Source organism: Vigna umbellata, chromosome 1 (assembly GCF_029865625.1).
Source record: "Vigna umbellata cultivar VRB3 chromosome 1, Vumbellata_1.0, whole genome shotgun sequence".
Taxonomy (NCBI): Eukaryota; Viridiplantae; Streptophyta; class Magnoliopsida; order Fabales; family Fabaceae; genus Vigna; species Vigna umbellata.
Window position 1 is genome coordinate 90,347,336 of NC_142165.1, and position 17,058 is coordinate 90,364,393.

At 34.5% G+C, this 17,058-nt stretch overlaps 1 protein-coding gene across 8 annotated transcripts; it reads left to right on the top strand.

The window, feature by feature from the left end:
• Positions 1-1,808: 1,808 nt before the first annotated feature.
• On the top strand, positions 1,809-13,608 carry LOC124849016 (SEC-C motif-containing protein / OTU-like cysteine protease family protein). 8 transcript variants are annotated; one of them, XM_088104683.1, is made up of 14 exons: positions 1,809-1,827; positions 1,985-2,109; positions 6,489-6,595; positions 6,854-6,929; positions 7,460-7,609; positions 7,951-8,012; positions 10,446-10,530; positions 10,613-10,762; positions 10,904-11,021; positions 11,222-11,349; positions 11,498-11,592; positions 11,741-11,883; positions 11,968-12,005; positions 13,137-13,276. In XM_088104683.1, the coding sequence occupies exons 2-12, from the start codon at positions 2,053-2,055 to the stop codon at positions 11,868-11,870; spliced, it is 1,158 nt and encodes a 385-aa protein (XP_087960809.1). In that variant the 5' UTR covers positions 1,809-1,827; positions 1,985-2,052; the 3' UTR covers positions 11,871-11,883; positions 11,968-12,005; positions 13,137-13,276. The 8 variants fall into 8 exon arrangements, with proteins under 8 accessions (XP_087960809.1, XP_087960811.1, XP_087960810.1 ...); XM_088104682.1 differs by lacking the exon at positions 1,809-1,827 and adding an exon at positions 1,864-1,882; XM_088104685.1 differs by having other exon boundaries at positions 1,810-2,109; positions 11,971-12,005.
• The last annotated feature ends 3,450 nt before the right edge of the window (positions 13,609-17,058 follow it).

A 17,058-nucleotide genomic window follows, 5' to 3' on the forward strand; every position in this document is an offset into this window, starting at 1 on the left:
ATATGAAACAAATTGTTCATTATTACTTAAATATTTTGGAAATTTGTAATTGTTCCAATATCCATACAAATGAAAAATGTTAGTTTTATTGAGTCTTCTACCAACATAGGAAGTATGAATACTTCAAGTCGTATGCCACCAATGACATCATGTGAAGGTTATACTCAACTTGTATAATTTGAAGTTTAATCACCATAAAGGTCACATGTTCTTACACAACCAAAGTCATTTAAATCAAGCAAAAGACTTAAGAGAAAACCTATAAGGACTCCTTCAAAGATTTGAGTACATTTGACAATGCAATTTACAAGTACTATGACAAGTCATAGAAGACTAAAAAGTATGAAACCACTAACTTGATTAAACATTTGAAAGATTATTATACTAATAGGAACGTTGATATAAAACAAAGAACATTAGGTATTGAAAAAGGACGTGAAGATCACCTTAATGCTATTAATTTAAAATTTGTTGAATTCAACCACGAGAAAACTATTGTTGGACTTGTTACAATGTTAATAGTTGAGGTACAACCTTTTTAGATTATTGAAAATGATTCGTTTTAGAAGTTATTCAATAAGTTTAACCCTATTTTTAAATTTTCCATCATATGACCATGACTAGATATTGTGTGCTCGTATTTAACAATGCAAATATGAAGTTAAAATCATTATTATCTAGAAATAAGCATATGTTTAATTTAGAATTGATTCATGTTTAAATGCTTTACAACATTTATAACATTAAATGCATGTATAATTTGTACTTTTTATTTGTGGTGATTTGTTTCTCTTTATCTGTGCAAATCATGACAAAACTTTATTCAAAAGTTTTTACTAGATCAAAAGCTCATTAAGATATAGAAAGACATTCTTAGAATGTTTTCTTAATGCCTTTTGGTATGAGAAAATCGGACACACCACCTTCGTAAAAAACATTATTGATCTAACACTACCTAGCACCTGATTTCGTATCTGAAAGATACCTCATTTTCTTGAAGTCAACTCTCTTTGAGTAACGAATCTTTCTTGAAGAGGGTTATATAAAGAGGATTAGATGAAGAGAAGAATACAATAATTTTATCTTTGACTCTTATACTGTTATTCTCTCTCTGAACTTCCATCGTCTAATACTTTCTTTGTTTAAGAAAAGATTTTACAAATCTTCATATTTCATTTATTGAAAACATTGATCTATACTTGTTTTCCTAAATTTTTTTATTGTGTTTGTAAATTTTAAAGAGAATCAAAACACTTGTTTGTTTAATTTAATTGAGCTAAACGATATAGTCAAAAAAATTAGTGTTGAATTAGGAATGACTAAACTCATATATTCAAATTGAATAGTTGAAAACGAGAAATGGTGAAACTCATTATAATATTTGAAAAAATTAGTATAATCTTTTAAGAGTTGTTAAAAAGAAGCTCATGTTGGATGAGTAAGTATAAAAAACAAAGCTTGCTTTATTTGTTTTCTTTATATAAGTTTTCTTAAATCCTAAAATATTTAATATATATTTGCAAAACGATTTTGAAAAATCTGTTCAATCCCCTTCTAAAATTTTAATGGTATATTATGCTATAAATGAATAATATATTTACATTGTCAATTATTGATACATAATTATTAAACTTTGTTTTACAAATCTAATAATCTAATTCAAAGCTGCTTCATAAGAGCCAGATTCTGGAATAAGTCAAGTACGCTGCTTTCTGCACCCCTACAATTCTTAAGTTCAGCTCCACAATGATAAGGACTGCATCATACCACCCCGCCACTACTTGAAGAAGAGGGGAAGAAGAACACTGAAGAGGAAGAAGAGAAAATGTGAGAAAAAACTTATTCTAGAAAACTCTTTCCACAATTTATTTTGTATGTGGAGGTGGGTAAAGAAATTGTGGGCTGCAGGAAGTAAAAGCTTATAAATAATGATTGATAATTTGAATAGGCTTTAGTTTAGTTCTTCACTTTTTGTATCTTGCAGCGTTCTGGGACGGACTCAGATAGACACCTTAAGAAATCTGTTTCATTTTTTCAATTTCGGACGAGGACATGGTTAAGCCGAAGCTACAGAAGAAGCTATCCCAGAAGAAGCAACAACAACCGCAAGTAGGTTTCAAATTCCGTTATCTCTTCCTTGTTACTTACTTTATGTTCTCTCTCGGTAATCGATCTCTTGCTACAATTCATGGATATTAGTGTTGCATTTGTGATCCCAATTTGTTATTTCCTAACGTATCTCTCTATCGTGCTTTAATTGTTTTACTGTAGGCAATGATCAATATAAACCCTATATTCATTTAACAATTTCATAATTTTATTTATTTATGCATTTTAGTGATGTTAGTGTGGGTTGCATTGCATCTTTCAGAGGGGGCATCTGTGATGTACTACCGGAATCTGCACTGTTACTAGTGGCTATATCTTAAAAATTACGTGTAAGGAACATTTTAGAGATTAGATTGCTAAACTGGAATCATCTATTTCAATTTTCAGCATAACTAATTTATGAGGTTGCTGTGGCACTAAATTACATTCGAGGGTAGAGACAAAGGTGGTGACATCTATATTATGGCTGTTGATGTGGCCAGTGATGTACTGTCAAGGATGTCTGTCTAAGTTTGAGCTTAAGCCTAGGGTTTTTTGTGATGTTTTTTTTTCTTATCTTTTTTATTCTTTCAGATTGAAGGAGCCTTTTCTTTTCCTCTATGCCAACTTGGTTTTCCTGTTGTTGGAAAAGTTATTTTATGTATTTGCTGTCTAGATTATTAAAAGCCAACTTTGGTGTCTTTACTTTTTCCTTGTAGAGGCAATACTAGCTGTTCTGATTGTACCCTGATTTGTTTATCTCTATAATCATCCGTTATATGTATATTAAAAGTCTGTTGAGTGAACAGACCACTTAACCTTTATTGAATCGAAAGAGGGAGCATGAAAAAGGTCGATAAATAGTGAGGAAAATAAGGTTGTTAGGATTTAGTGAAAAAGGTGGAAATAGGTGACAAATGAGTAGTAAGTTGATATAACTGATGTGATAATGTATAAATTAGTTGAAAGCTACATTTTCAAATACAAATTATATATTAGAACAAAAATAAAAATTGTGGTTTCCTCACTCAAATGAGTGGTTGGCTATTTTTTGTCCATAGTAGGTGCTAAATCTTTAATGCCTTACTCACAGTTGGTTTTTCTCCACGCAATTTAACAAAACATGGCAAAAAATGTCACCACAATCAATTATGTGACGAATGTACTTGGAAATAGAGGTCTTTGATACCAACATAATCAATCATGGGCTATACATAATCGATTATGTTGGCTCCTGGTGCACTGTGACAGGTAATTGCATCTGAGGGGCATTTGGGGAAATCATTCATTGCCACACGGACTTTGTCCTTGTATCAGCCCATTTCGCATTTCATCTTCTATTTGATGGATGGATTTGAGTGTGGGACTCAAACTTCCTTGCAAATCAGCGTGAATCCGTGGAAATAAACACATGTGATCCTCTTCAAATCCGTCTTCTGCATTTACAATACACACGTAGAAGAGAGTTTTAAGCATTTTGCGTTCAATCCCAATATTTTAAGTGCTTTATTCTGATTTTGTCTTTGTGAAGGTCCTTCACAAGATGCTATAAAGACTTTTAAAGGAAACAACAGACAATGCAATAACTCTCTTGTAACATCCCAGATTATATAGAAGCATATAACATAGTAAGTCCACCTTTAAATAAAAGATAACAGTTAGAGTAGACTGTAATAAAGTAGTTAAGCTTACAGTCATCCCAGAATGAGACATAATTTAAAACTTAAACGCAAATAGAATATTTCACAAGGATAGGAATCACCGGGAAAAATCCTCAACAACTAAATAGTAATTCAAAATACAAGAAACATTAAGAGAATCCTAAGGAGACTAAGCAGCAGCATCGTCTTCCTCCAAAGCCTGCTCCAGAGGCACATCATCCACCTCTGCTCACATCCAAGTGGATGATCATTGCAAAAGAAAAGCATACCCAAGCAACGTGAACACACAAGCAAGGGTGAGCTAGATATAAAAAAATCGTTTTATAGCAGTCACAGGCAACATGCAAGTAAAGACGAATATACTATACTATACAAACATGACTTGTTGCACTTAAACTTGACTCGTCCGGACTAGAATGATTGCCGAGCTATAGCGGGTTATGCACTCGTGGTGGCCTCTACTGCTTTGCAAAGCCATTGCCAATGGGTTTCACCCTACCACACTCACGAGGTTAGTTCGTTATCACTCACCTTGGGCCGTACTGGAAGCACCCAAGACTAGGACCTCCTGCTACTCCTCACCACATGGATCAATCCTCTCTACTTGAGAATGAAAGACCATTGGAGTGTCAGGAAAACCCCTAAGACTGAGCTACCATGCAAATCATTCTAAACATTAAGGGCACCACCATGAATCTTCTCCTTGAAGATCATGGAATTACGTCCAACACTATAGGGCACCACCATGTGACCTCACTTTGAGATCCATGGAATTGCGTCCATTAACCATACTTGTTACACTTACGCCAATCACAACTTTGTTTCATACATACTTCCAAACTATAATTCACACACAATACAACATACCCTCAATCATGTTGCAAAATCAAGCCACCCAAATCAGTTATATAGACATACATACACCTTGGCAGTCAAACAACACCAAACAGCTCAAACAGATGAGGAAAAATGTGAAACTCACTGAACCAGGTCGCACAGCGCACCAGGGTGCAAGGCAAGACAGCAAAAATTCGCACAACGCACCACCCTTGGTGCGCTGAGCGAATTTTCCTGACAGGGGGACAACTAAAATTCGCATAGCGCACCAAGTCTGTGCGCTATGCTAAACTAAAAATTCTAATACACATTATCAGACCCTAAACCCTCGCATAGCGCCCCAAATTCGCTATTCGAATTAATTGACATTAAACTCAAATCACTACCAGTCGCATAGCGACTAGATTCGCAAAGCAAATCACCAAACAGAGAACAACCTTCTCCAGTCACTCGCACAGTGCACCAACTCGCTATGCGAATGACTAAACAGAGAGCACCTTGCTGTGAGGACTCGCTATGCGAAAACATTCGCTTAGCGAGTCTGCATAATCTGCAGGACGCAAGTTCTGCAGAATTATGCAACTCACACACCCTTTACCATTTCTAGTCATCTTTCCCAACTTCTAACACCTTTAATTTGTAGTTTATACTTAATTAAACTTGTCTAGATGATCTAAAACCTTCCTACTACCATTCTAAAGTAATTACAACTCAAATTCAACTCTAAAACACCAATTTCCACCACTTAGGGACCCAAATTCAATTCAACCATTTTTCACCTGTTTTGATCAGTTTGATGACTCTAACAAGTCACAAATAACCTCCCTATATTGTCCCAACAGACTACAAGAGCCCTAGACCCTTAACTCTCAAATTCACTATATCACTTCCTCCAAAATAACTCAAAACACTAATAATCCTCTTAACTTTCAACATACAACTGCTACATCAGATTTTACTCATCAAACATCCTCAGTTGCAATCACACAACACGTTTAAAGCAGTTCACAAAACATTAGTTCACATATTCACATATGAACATTTCAGCACATATCATTCCATACACTCAGAACATAAAAACGCAACCCAAACAACACAATGATGCATAAATCAGTCCATACACCTAACATATAACAACTTATAAGAAAGTATTCTAGCTCCCCTTACCTTGGAGTGACTTGACTGAACCGTACAGCTCGCCGGAAAAACTCTAACAGCACCTCACAACAAGGACCTAAACAGTGCCCTACAACCACCACAAATGGCGATGGGAACAGCTCTTAGAGCTAGAACTGAGTGGAAAACCGGAAGGAAAAATGAAGGCACAAGCCACATGCAACTACAGAGATTGCATGTGCTAGTTCAAGGACAGAGAAGAGCTTGCATGGAGGGGCTTACCGGCTTAGAATCCGAAACTGATCGGATGGTTCCGAAGCTCTCTATGCTGCGGATGTTTTGGCGTCACCTAAACAAAATTCCAGTGGTTCAGTGAAGAGGACTGGAAGAGAGAAAGCATAAATATGGTAGAGAGAAGGCAGAGAAAATGAACAACTGAGTCCTTAGAGAGAGAATGAGAAGTTGAGATAAGGAACTCAAATTTTTTGAAAGGTCCCTTACTAAGGTCATAATGCCCTTAGCCTGATGGGTCTGACTGCCTCAACATAAGGCCCAACTGCCATATAATTTCAGGCCCTTACATCTCTTGTTGTACTTACTGTTAATTTAACTGTTTTGAATGTATACCCTTAGCTATTACTCAGTGGGATAAGGCTGTTGTAAAAAGCTCTTATATGTTAATCTATTGAGTGAAAATCCAATTGAGTTTGTATTTTGTAGTGTTTCTAGGTATAGATGTTGTTTGGATACTTTAGCCACTGGTGACCGGCCATGTATTGGAAACAGGTTAAGAAGCTGGGAAAACGGGCTGACACTTCTCAATTTCGTACTCAGTTGGATGCTCTGGGATTACGCATTGTTGAAGTGACTGCAGATGGTAATTGTTTCTTCAGGTCAGTTTGAATGCTTTGCATCCAGTTGCACTGACTACATTAGCATCCATGTTAATAGTACATACTACTATACTAGGTACTTTCACTTGCACACAGTACCAATCTTTTATTCTTATTATGAAACTGACAGTAAGTTATAGTCCCTATAATTTTGGCATTATCACGTACTAAATTAGATCTCTATCTCTCTCCATCCACCTCCTGTTTTTTGATTTTTGGCTAGGTAAATCTCTATCTGCACTCTTCTTTCTTATGCAGATCCCTTGCTGATCAGTTGGAAGGCAATGAGGAAGAACATAAAAAGTACCGCAGCACGGTTGTAAAACACATATTGGTACAATGTTCTGGAAACAATTTTGTTCTTTTCTTCCTCTTCTTTTTCAAATTTTCAACTTAATTACTTCTCATATTTTATGCTTATATATTGTTTATGTAATAATTTTGATTCATGTGGTTTTTGAAATTCATTGAAAAAAGAAAATAATATCTATGTCATTAATATGCTATACCCCTGTGCTCCCTTTACCCCTTCATTAGATAAATAGAAAAAAAAAGGTAGGGCTTGAAATACTGGGTTAATCTGTGTGTTGTTGATGTAAGATGTGGCATGAAGAAAATTGTTTGGTTGGAACCTTTATCTGGTTAATCACCTAAGTATTCACAGTTAACCTAATAAATGAAAGGAAAGTTGAAAAACCATAAATAATATCCATAATCAATCATAAGGATCATCGGTTGCCTGTGATTTGTCTATTCTTTTCTCAGTGATATTTTATGTTTGTGAACTTTCCTATGTTAGTTTCCCCTCTTTAATTTTTAGGAAAACTCCTTCACATAGCCTGGTCTTGAAGCTGTGATTAACAGGATAATCGAGAGATGTTTGAGCCCTTTATTGAAGATGAAGTACCATTTGATGAGTATTGCCAATCCATGGAAAATGAGGGTACATGGGCTGGACATATGGAATTGCAGGCAGCTTCTCTTGTAACACGTAGTAATATATGCATTCACAGGGTGAGCAGCATCCTTGAAGATAATCAACTTCTTCACATCTTATATTCTAATGTCGCATAATTTTGTATGGAATATTGTTGATTAGTTAGATTATTCATTATCTAAACTTTATACAAATGAAGATAGAGGTATTTTCACATTCTATCATCTCTGTCCCATGCAATTTTATTTTGTTTCTGAATGTGCGTAAGCTTTATTCATTAATGTGAAGACTGAAAATAGTAAATGCATATTTTTCCCAGATATATTTAATTGCTTTTATGATGTCTTTGATTGACTTTGTATTTTGTTACATGCTAAAGTTAATAGAAATTTCCATTCATATTGGTGGGATTTTGCAGCACATGTCTCCTCGGTGGTACATAAGAAATTTTGACGATAATGGAGTTCGCATGGTTCATTTGTAAGTACTATGGAGTCTATGGTTATATTGTACTCCTTTGTCTCTTTTGTCTGAAAATTATAGTGATGATTTTGATATGCTAAATCTATGACTAAACTAGCAAAATATTATTTATATATTTAACTTGCTGACAGACTCTAAGTCTTCATTTTTGTAATTAGGAGACATTTCTTTCTAATCTGGCATTCAATTAGTAAAACCACCATTTACAATCACATACACATGTACATGAATAGAATATTAGATTTGTAGTGTAGGCTGAGCTCATTATTTAGACATGAGGTATGGAAAATGACAATTGAACGTGATTGATGAAGCTGGTTGTAACCAATGTGATTTTCTTAGATTGCTTTGAAGGAAAATTGATAAAATTACGGAGTAAAAATCCAATCGTTGTGTGTGAATGAAAAATCCTTTCAATGATATTGATTAGGATTTGGATCCTATTATTTATTAGATTTTGCATATGCTTGAGATTAAAATAGAAAAATATATTTCTATGGGGCTAAGAGATCCCTTTTACTGCCTTCTATTTATATTGAAAATACAAGAGTACATGAAATATTAAAGGACTGCACTAGACACCTAGATGCAGAACTAGGTACGACTAATAAATGATCTAGCAGACTACACCCTGCTTAGGCTTAATGATGATACATAGATGAAAAAGTATTCTAACACTCCTCCTCAAGTTGGAGCATACAGATTGTATGTACCATGGAACAAATAAACTCAATCTGAGGTCCCCTTAATGACTTGGTCAACACATATGCAAGTTGGTCATTTGATCCAACAAACTCAGTACATTCTTTTGTCAACAACTTTTCACGAACAAAATGACAATCAATTCCTATATGTTTAATTATCTCGTAAAAGACTGGATTTGATGCAATGTGGAGAGCAGCTTGGTTATCGCAATACATCTTCATAGTCTGGATGTCATAGAAGCTAAGCTTTTGAAGGAACTGCTTTACCCATATAAGTTCACATGTTAGTGACACTATTGCCCTATATTCAGCTCTAGTCATTGATTGAGCCACTACATTTTGTTTCTTACTTTTCCATGAAATAATGTTTCCTCCAAGGAAAACACAATATCCAGTAGTAGATCGTCTATCAATTGGCGAACCTGCCCAATCTGTATCATAGTACCCAGAGACCTGAAGGCTTCCTTTATCTTCATATAACAATCCTTGCCCGAGAGCCTTTTTGACGTACCTTAGAATGTGAATGATAGCATTCCAATGGCCAACACATGAAGCCTGCATGAACTGACTAACCACTCCAACTGCAAAAGATAGATATGGTCTTGTAATAGTCAGATAAATAAGTTTTCCAACTAGCCTCCTATATCTCTTCAGATTGGAGAATAACTCACATTCTTCTATTGTTAATTTATGATTTGGGTCAATAGGACTGTCTACCAGTCTACAATCAATCATGCATGTTTCTTGTAAAATATCAAGAATATACTTCTTTTGGGAGATTACAACTCCATCTTTTGATTGAGCTACTTCAATGCCTAAGAAGTATTTGAGGCTTCCAAGATCCTTGGTTTGAAAATGTCTACACAAGCTATGGAAGTGGCATGGTGACGTTTCGAAAAGCAGAAGGTGGCGCGTGAACAACACGTGCCTGTTCACAGCACACAAAGATGATGTGCGTGGTGGTGCGTGGAGGAGAATTGGACTTTGGCACTGGCAGGGTTGGTCGCGGGGGAGAGACGAACAGATCCGGTGGTCGTTGGATGAAACTATGATGGCTGATGGTGGCAGCGACGAAATGGCATAGAACAGTGGTTGATAGTGCTGGATGGTCACAAACTGCAGTGGACAGCTGCAAATAGAGGTAGACAGTAGCAAAACAGCATCGAACAATGGCAGACAACGGCAAATGGCGCCGGACAGTTGCGGACAGCAATGACAGGTGTTGGCAGATGAGACGAGACAACCACAGCGGGATCAACCTGCTCTAATACCAACTTGAGATTAAAATAGAAAAATATATTTCTAGAGGACTTAAGAGATTCGTCTCACTGACTTCTATTTATATTGAAAATACAAGAGTATATGAAATATTAAGGGATTGCACTAGACACTTAGGTGCAGAACTAGGTGTGACTAATAAATGATCTAGCAGACTACACCCTGCTTAGGCTTAATGATGATATATAGATGAAATTATTCTAACGCATATCTTATCAGTATGTAGTTGGAGTATTTAGCAATTAATAGTTTCTAATCTTAATCACATCATTCTATCAATTTAGAAAGGACACTGTCTTGTAATATTGTTCTGTGTGCTGTAATCTGTTTATGCATAATGCCTCTAATTAAACTCAAGGTATATGCATACGGAAACAATGAAAACATAATTTTCCTCGACCTTGCATTTGACTTCGGATGGTTTTTGAGTGTACTGTGTGTTTTCCAGGTCTTATCATGATGGGGAGCATTATAACAGTGTGCGGTTGAAGGATGATCCTTGTGATGGGCCGGCAAGGCCGATTGTAATCAAGGTTGTTATTATTTCTGCTTCTTGATTTTTGGACTAGTATCAAGTATTGGAGCATATGCCTGATTAATTTTAGTTTGTGAAAGGCTGATGCTGATCTTTCAGTACCTTCACATGAAACAAAAGTCATGAACAACAAAACCCGTGGGCGAGCTGGTAAGGAAACTTTTCAACCGGGGTCCATAAAGTTGGTTATGGCTGGAACTGGATGTGAAAATGCTGAAAAAGTGGAACAGGTGAAATGAGTGCATATCATTTTGCTGTTTGCTTGTGCTACATTACTAATATTTCAGTTCGGCTAGATCTCTTGCAAGTTGCTGTTTTTTCTAAATTTTAGTTACGCTACATGTATTAAAAGTCTGTCTTCCTTGTCCTAGATTCTAGGGCAGGTACATGGAGACATTGATGCTGCGATAGAATTTCTAATAGCAGAGCAAGGAACTGAAGAGTGCTCTGCGAACTCAGATTCCCTACCTAGTCGGGCTAATACTTATGGTAATGTTTTCTTGTATAATAAATGCATTTTGCACTTTCCATACTTTAGATGGCAAACTAACTTTTCATGCTTTATTGGTAATTTTTTTTCTTGCATAGAGGTTTCATTTATTCATTAGCATTTAGTATAAACCATTATGATTAGTAGAGAAAAATGAAACTTTGGTTCCGTCGTAACCAACCTAGTCTCAAATTCCAAGCACGTATAGGTCATGATGAAAATGAGAACCATAAGCAACACAAAGAGGACAAGGTAGAGGACAGCACTAATGATGAATCAAACAATAGTTCCAGGAAGACCAATATCAAATTGCAACCAATTGATAAGGTTCTCTATTTTCTGCTAATTTTAGTTTATAGGTGCTTAATCCCCTGGAGGGGTTGATCCAAACTAAATTAGCTGTTTAAATATTATTATCTCCTTTGACACGTTTTTGTTATTCTAACTGCCTCTTCTTTGTGGTGTTAACCACCAGATTCCTAGAAACAAGGTCTGCCCGTGTGGTTCCAAAAAGAAATATAAAGCTTGTTGTGGATCTGCCTTGGGAACACAATCTGCTAAGTTTCTAGTGTACGTGTCTTCAGTGTTTGGAAATTTTCTCTGGGAGCTCACTTGATGTTCCTTGGATTTAAGTTAGCTGACTTGATTTAGTTTGCTACAAGAATGTAATCAAGTGAGAAAATTTCAATGCGTGTGACCAATATTTCTGTTGTGTCAGTAACCAAGCAGCTGACGCACGAAGAGGGAAAAATGAAAGGAAGCGAGGAGAAAAGGGGATTTCTGCAAAAGTAGAAGCGCCTAGTGAATACGATTTGGTAACACCTGACGTGGGCGCCCTTTGTATTTGAATTGACAATAGATGTAAGACATGCCTTGTACTATGGTCTACAGAACCTTTTCCCTGCTTTGCAAAATTGATTAATAAGTTATTGCTTCTTCCGACAGAAGTTGATTGTGCTGCACCAGAGGAGATGATACTGAAGGTGAGCAAGTTTTGTCTTTACATTCCTCTGGATTTACAAGTTTACTGAAGGTCATATAAAGAGAACCCTACCAGTTTTTATATCGTCACTGCTCATGTTATGTCAACTAGTTGATATGCTCATGTTATCGTCACTGCTCATGACAACTTATTGGCTACCAAGATGCCAGCTTTTAGTAGTAATCTACTATGTTGTTATCGTCCCTTCAGTATATACTGGCCGGTATTTGAATTAAGACTTGGTTTTGGTAAGGCGGAAAGAGGGAGGGAGGAAGGAAGAGAGTAGAAATGAGGAAAGGTGCTTGGGTTGGTTGGAGAGAAGTGTGAAGAAAAGAGGAAAGAGAAAAACGGACGGTCCACGTGGCACTGTGAAGAAACATGCAGAAATTTGCTACTCTCAGTGGCATAATTGTTTGTGATGCACGTATAATTGGTTATGCTGCTTGAATACACGTTTTGACGTTTAGATTAGGGATCACTGTGAAAAAACATATAGAAATTTGCTACGCTAGGGCATAATTGTTTGCGATGCACGTATACATAGTTATGCTGCTTGAATACACGTTTTGACATGTAGATTTGGGATGTAATATTTATTATTGATTATTATTATTATTACTATAATAAAAACAATTCAAAAAATAATATTGATAATAATAAATAAAATTATTAGTCATAAATAAAACAATTTCAAAAAGTTTATCTTCACTATTTTCCTCTTCTGAATCATATAGTGTTTCTTGTACTGATTCTTTAGGAAAATGACACTTGAACAACCATTTTTGACAACATTTAGACACGCGCACACGTGTCTAAATTTGAGTGGTCCATTTTCATTTAATTTTTCCAACTGGACCACTCAAATTTAGACACGTGTGCGCGTGTCTAAATGTTGTCAAAAATGGTTGTTCAAGTATCATTTTCCGATTCTTTATATCCATTTCGCTTTATTTTGTTTGTTTTCCTTCCGCTTCCTTTATTTTATTTTTCTCTTCACAAGAGTGTATACCAACTTCACATCTAGGCTTTATTCAAAAGTGCATCCTGTGTCCTTGTAAGTTGTATTATCAATATCGAAATATCACCACCTAGGACATTGTTTACTGATAGGTTTGCCTTTTTTCCTAAACAGGTTTGCTTTTGGCAGAAACCACATCGGGTACAGGAAAGGAATGTACAGAAGCAGAAATAGAGTTACAGAAATCATTTACAATTTTTGTTCTTCCGGCAAGATGCTTTTGGGAAGAATGTGGAAGTTTTGATCATTCTTTTCATCGGAAATCTCGTGTGAGAATCAGTTTTGCCAAAAATATAGGGTAGAAATATCATCATTATGATTTAGTCAAAAAGTTCAGCTGAACAAGGGTCCTTTTTCCTTTTAACATTTTCGGCTAGAGTCAATGGACCTAATCAACCAGAGAAAAATTTCTTACATTATCTCAGTAATACAAGACTAGAGTGGTTCAAATGAGGAAGAATTAACCCTCCAAGTTATTGTCATTTACTAGTTTGATTATCGAGGAATTCCACCTTTAAGTTACATTCTGGTGAAATTGCTGAAGTATTTTAAAATTTGAAACTAATGAGATGTAGCAGTTATGGTAGTTTTCTGATAATTCTTACTCGGTTGCATGCGTATTCTGACATTTTGCTCTCTTTAAGTCGACAAGAGTATATACGAGGTGCGTGAGTTCCTCATTTTATTTATTTATTTATTCATGGTCTCTGGAATAGTCTTAGAAGCAAAATTATCTTTGCATTGCCACGTGGCACGATCTGGATCTCCTATTGCCAATTACTAAACGAGATGGGCGAATCTAATTAAGGAGAGAAAACTCTTATCATTTACAACACTTCAACTTAAGGTCTAAAGGGTATCAAATTCTTCGTTACTTAAACCCAACAAACATTGGCTTCTCTTTGCAATTTTTAGTAAATTCTTAAAAAGTTGCAGACATGTAATGGAGCATAATGGATATTATTCTTAATGCTCTGGAGATGTTACTCTTTTAATTGACTTTTTTCCTTTCTAGTGTATCTATCTGTTTAAATACATTTTACTATACATGAAGTAATCCAATTTAATATACTTTTATTACAAATATATATTTTTTATTTTTAATATAAATAAAATTTTGAATTATTAATTTTTTTCTATAAAATTTCATTATTTTAAAAAATACCCATAACTATTCATAGATCCATACGTAGATTCTTAATATACGTATTCGTGTAGATACAAGAGAATCGTTCATATAAGGGAACTGGTGACATGAAGCCCGTGAATATTAAAATCAAAAGTTTATATGAATGATTGAAATTTGAAATGCAATAATATGAAATGAAGTTGGAATAATTTGCTAAAATAACCGTGTGAAAGAGGTAAAGGTTTGGGCCTAGCATGGGATTTAGTAATAGCCTAAATCTGCATTATGGGTAACTTAAAAGGATAGGGAAGGCTATAGTGGAAGGGCAAAACTAGAACTTCATACGCAATTCTGAGGCATGAAGAGAGTGAAGTCCTAAAGGGATGGCATGCAAAAGGAGTGTTAGTTGGTAAGCCCTAGCAATCATAATGGTAAGAGCATAGAAAGAAGAAAATGGCAGACATGGAAGGTTGGTGAAGATGAAGTTTGCGTTGAACACTAAACTTGCTCCAATAACTTAAAAAGAGTGCCCCCCAAAGTCCATCACATGACCGAAATAAGAAAAAACCTTGTTCAACACATTCAATCACTACAACACATTACTTAGTTTGGAAAAGTAGGTTATAGTTTCCCACTACCTTTTTATGTGTTCACCACGATATGTGCAAGACAAGACACCAAACAAATCACCACTCACCAACTCCCAATGGTTTGTTTTTTGTTGAGAACATTCGGTTAGAAAACTGAACAAAAGTAGTGCAGTCCCCATAGTAGAAACTCGTAAACCTCTTTGATTGGCATTGGCCCAAATAGAAACATGTCTGTTTCCTATTGAAATTAAGCAACTTGGACAAGCAAACACATAAACTTTGCCGTCCCTGTTTTGGTGTCTCTGTTACATTGCCCTTTTCCTCATATTTTTCTAGCTAGATTCATGCTTTGGTTTCACAAGTGTCAACCATCAACAATTTATTGCCAAACTCCATTCACATTCACACACACTTTCGTTTTCCCTTATTCGTATAGACACTGATTTTTCCTTTTTCCATTCAAGGGAAAGAACTTGCGTAGCCACTCCTCAAACCTCAAACGGATTGCGATGTGAAATCATAATAATAGTAACGTAATCATTTGACCAATCCAGCCTTAACGGTCGTAAAATGGAAAACCTAAAATCGATTCAACCAACCGAATTGACTTTTGACGAAGAAATCACATGTAAACCTTTCGATGTTAGCCAAATGTGACTCTGATCCACAATTTCCTCTTGCCTTGGGTTTTATAGGAATATTAGTATGTAACATAAAACTATACGATTTTTCAATGCTTTTCTCTTTCTGAATACTCACCAATGCCTAACTTCTAACACCACTCCTTCCTTTTTCGACTGCTTACTTGTTAATCCTCAAACTTTTGCATGACCACAATAAATATTCAATCTTGGAAACTCTGCCTAAAATTTTTACACCTCCTTATCAATCTTATTTAGTCCAATTCATAAGTAAACAACTTCAACTAATCCAACTTTCTATTTTTCATTTCTTCTACAAAAATCCTTTCGTAGAAAAAAAAAATCACGAAATTCTTCTTCATTTTTATACAATGGTATGTATGATCTACCTAAACTCAACGTTTTTAAATAATGATTATAGAAATGCCATTGTTACACATTTTTACTCATTACGTAAAATCCCTTCTTAAGCATTGTACAAACCCCCTTCTATTTTATACACATTACGATGAAATACGTTTCAAATAAAACAGATTTCAATTCATTATTATCTAAATTATTGAAATTTTAAGATAACATTAAAATGATACGAGACAACAAAAATTTTAATAGCAAAACTGTCAATTATAAGTTATATATATATACAATATTGTAACAAAAAAATTAACAAAAATATAATCGAATGGATTAGTACTAACTAAATCAATAATTTTCACTTTTTAATTCTTAAAAATTAATTTTTTTTTACCATAGTTCAAATATTTTTATTTTGAATATAAAATTATATTTCATTTAGTTATCTTTACTTTTATGTTGAATTAATTATATAAGATTATATTTTGAATATTCATGTAGGGAGAGGAATAGTCACATTTTATGCGTTTAAGGTCTTCGACTTTTAATCATTGTTTTCAAAGATGAATAACATCAATACAATATCATGGTTTGAAAAATTCTAAAACATTTTTATTCGGAAATTCATAATTTTTATTATTTTTTTATAACACAGGGATTTAATTGTGCTATAGTTTTTAAATATATGTTTTTCTTGTAATGTTTAATAAATATAGGATATTTTAACAATCTATATGAAGAATTTTTTTCCAATTTTATAAAAAAATATTTAGATATACAAAATAGAAGGAGGCTTATGTAAGTTTCTTTCTTTTGTTGATAATACACAGTGTACTCTCTTTTTTTTTAATTTATATAAGAGGTTTATCTACGTTTCAAAATTAAAGGGGAAATTATATTTTAATGCTGATAAATAAAAATATACATTACATTTAAATAACAATATTCAATAAAAAAAATTATATTTAGTAATTTATAAAATTGGTTATTTAAATTTGTGACAAATAAAGAACTAAATCAAGTTTCTCTTTAAAGATTTAGTCTTGATTTAATTAATTAGTAGTTATGCGTGGCTAATTGGCTATTTCATTAGAAAAAGTATAGGACAGTATGTTAGCTTGTTATTTCGTTCTGACATCTATTTCAAGGATTGACTGACTTGCATAACCTCCAACAAAAACTTCACTACATTTTAATTTTCAACACAAACCAAATTATTTTAGTTTATTTTGTTTTGTTATTCTTTCGCTCCATGCTTAAATCCCTAAACCAGCTCTCTTATCTACATTTAGTATTAGTTAATTGCTATAATTTTTGGTAGC

Coding starts and splice junctions, on each gene's coding strand:
- LOC124849016 (XM_088104683.1), top strand. CDS start 2,053: ATGGTTAAGCCGAAGCTACAGAAGAAGCTATCCCAGAAGAAGCAACAA. Junction 6,930..7,459: donor CGGTTGTAAAACACATATTG/GTACAATGTTCT, acceptor TGTGATTAACAG/GATAATCGAGAGATGTTTGA. Junction 11,350..11,497: donor AATTGCAACCAATTGATAAG/GTTCTCTATTTT, acceptor GTTAACCACCAG/ATTCCTAGAAACAAGGTCTG.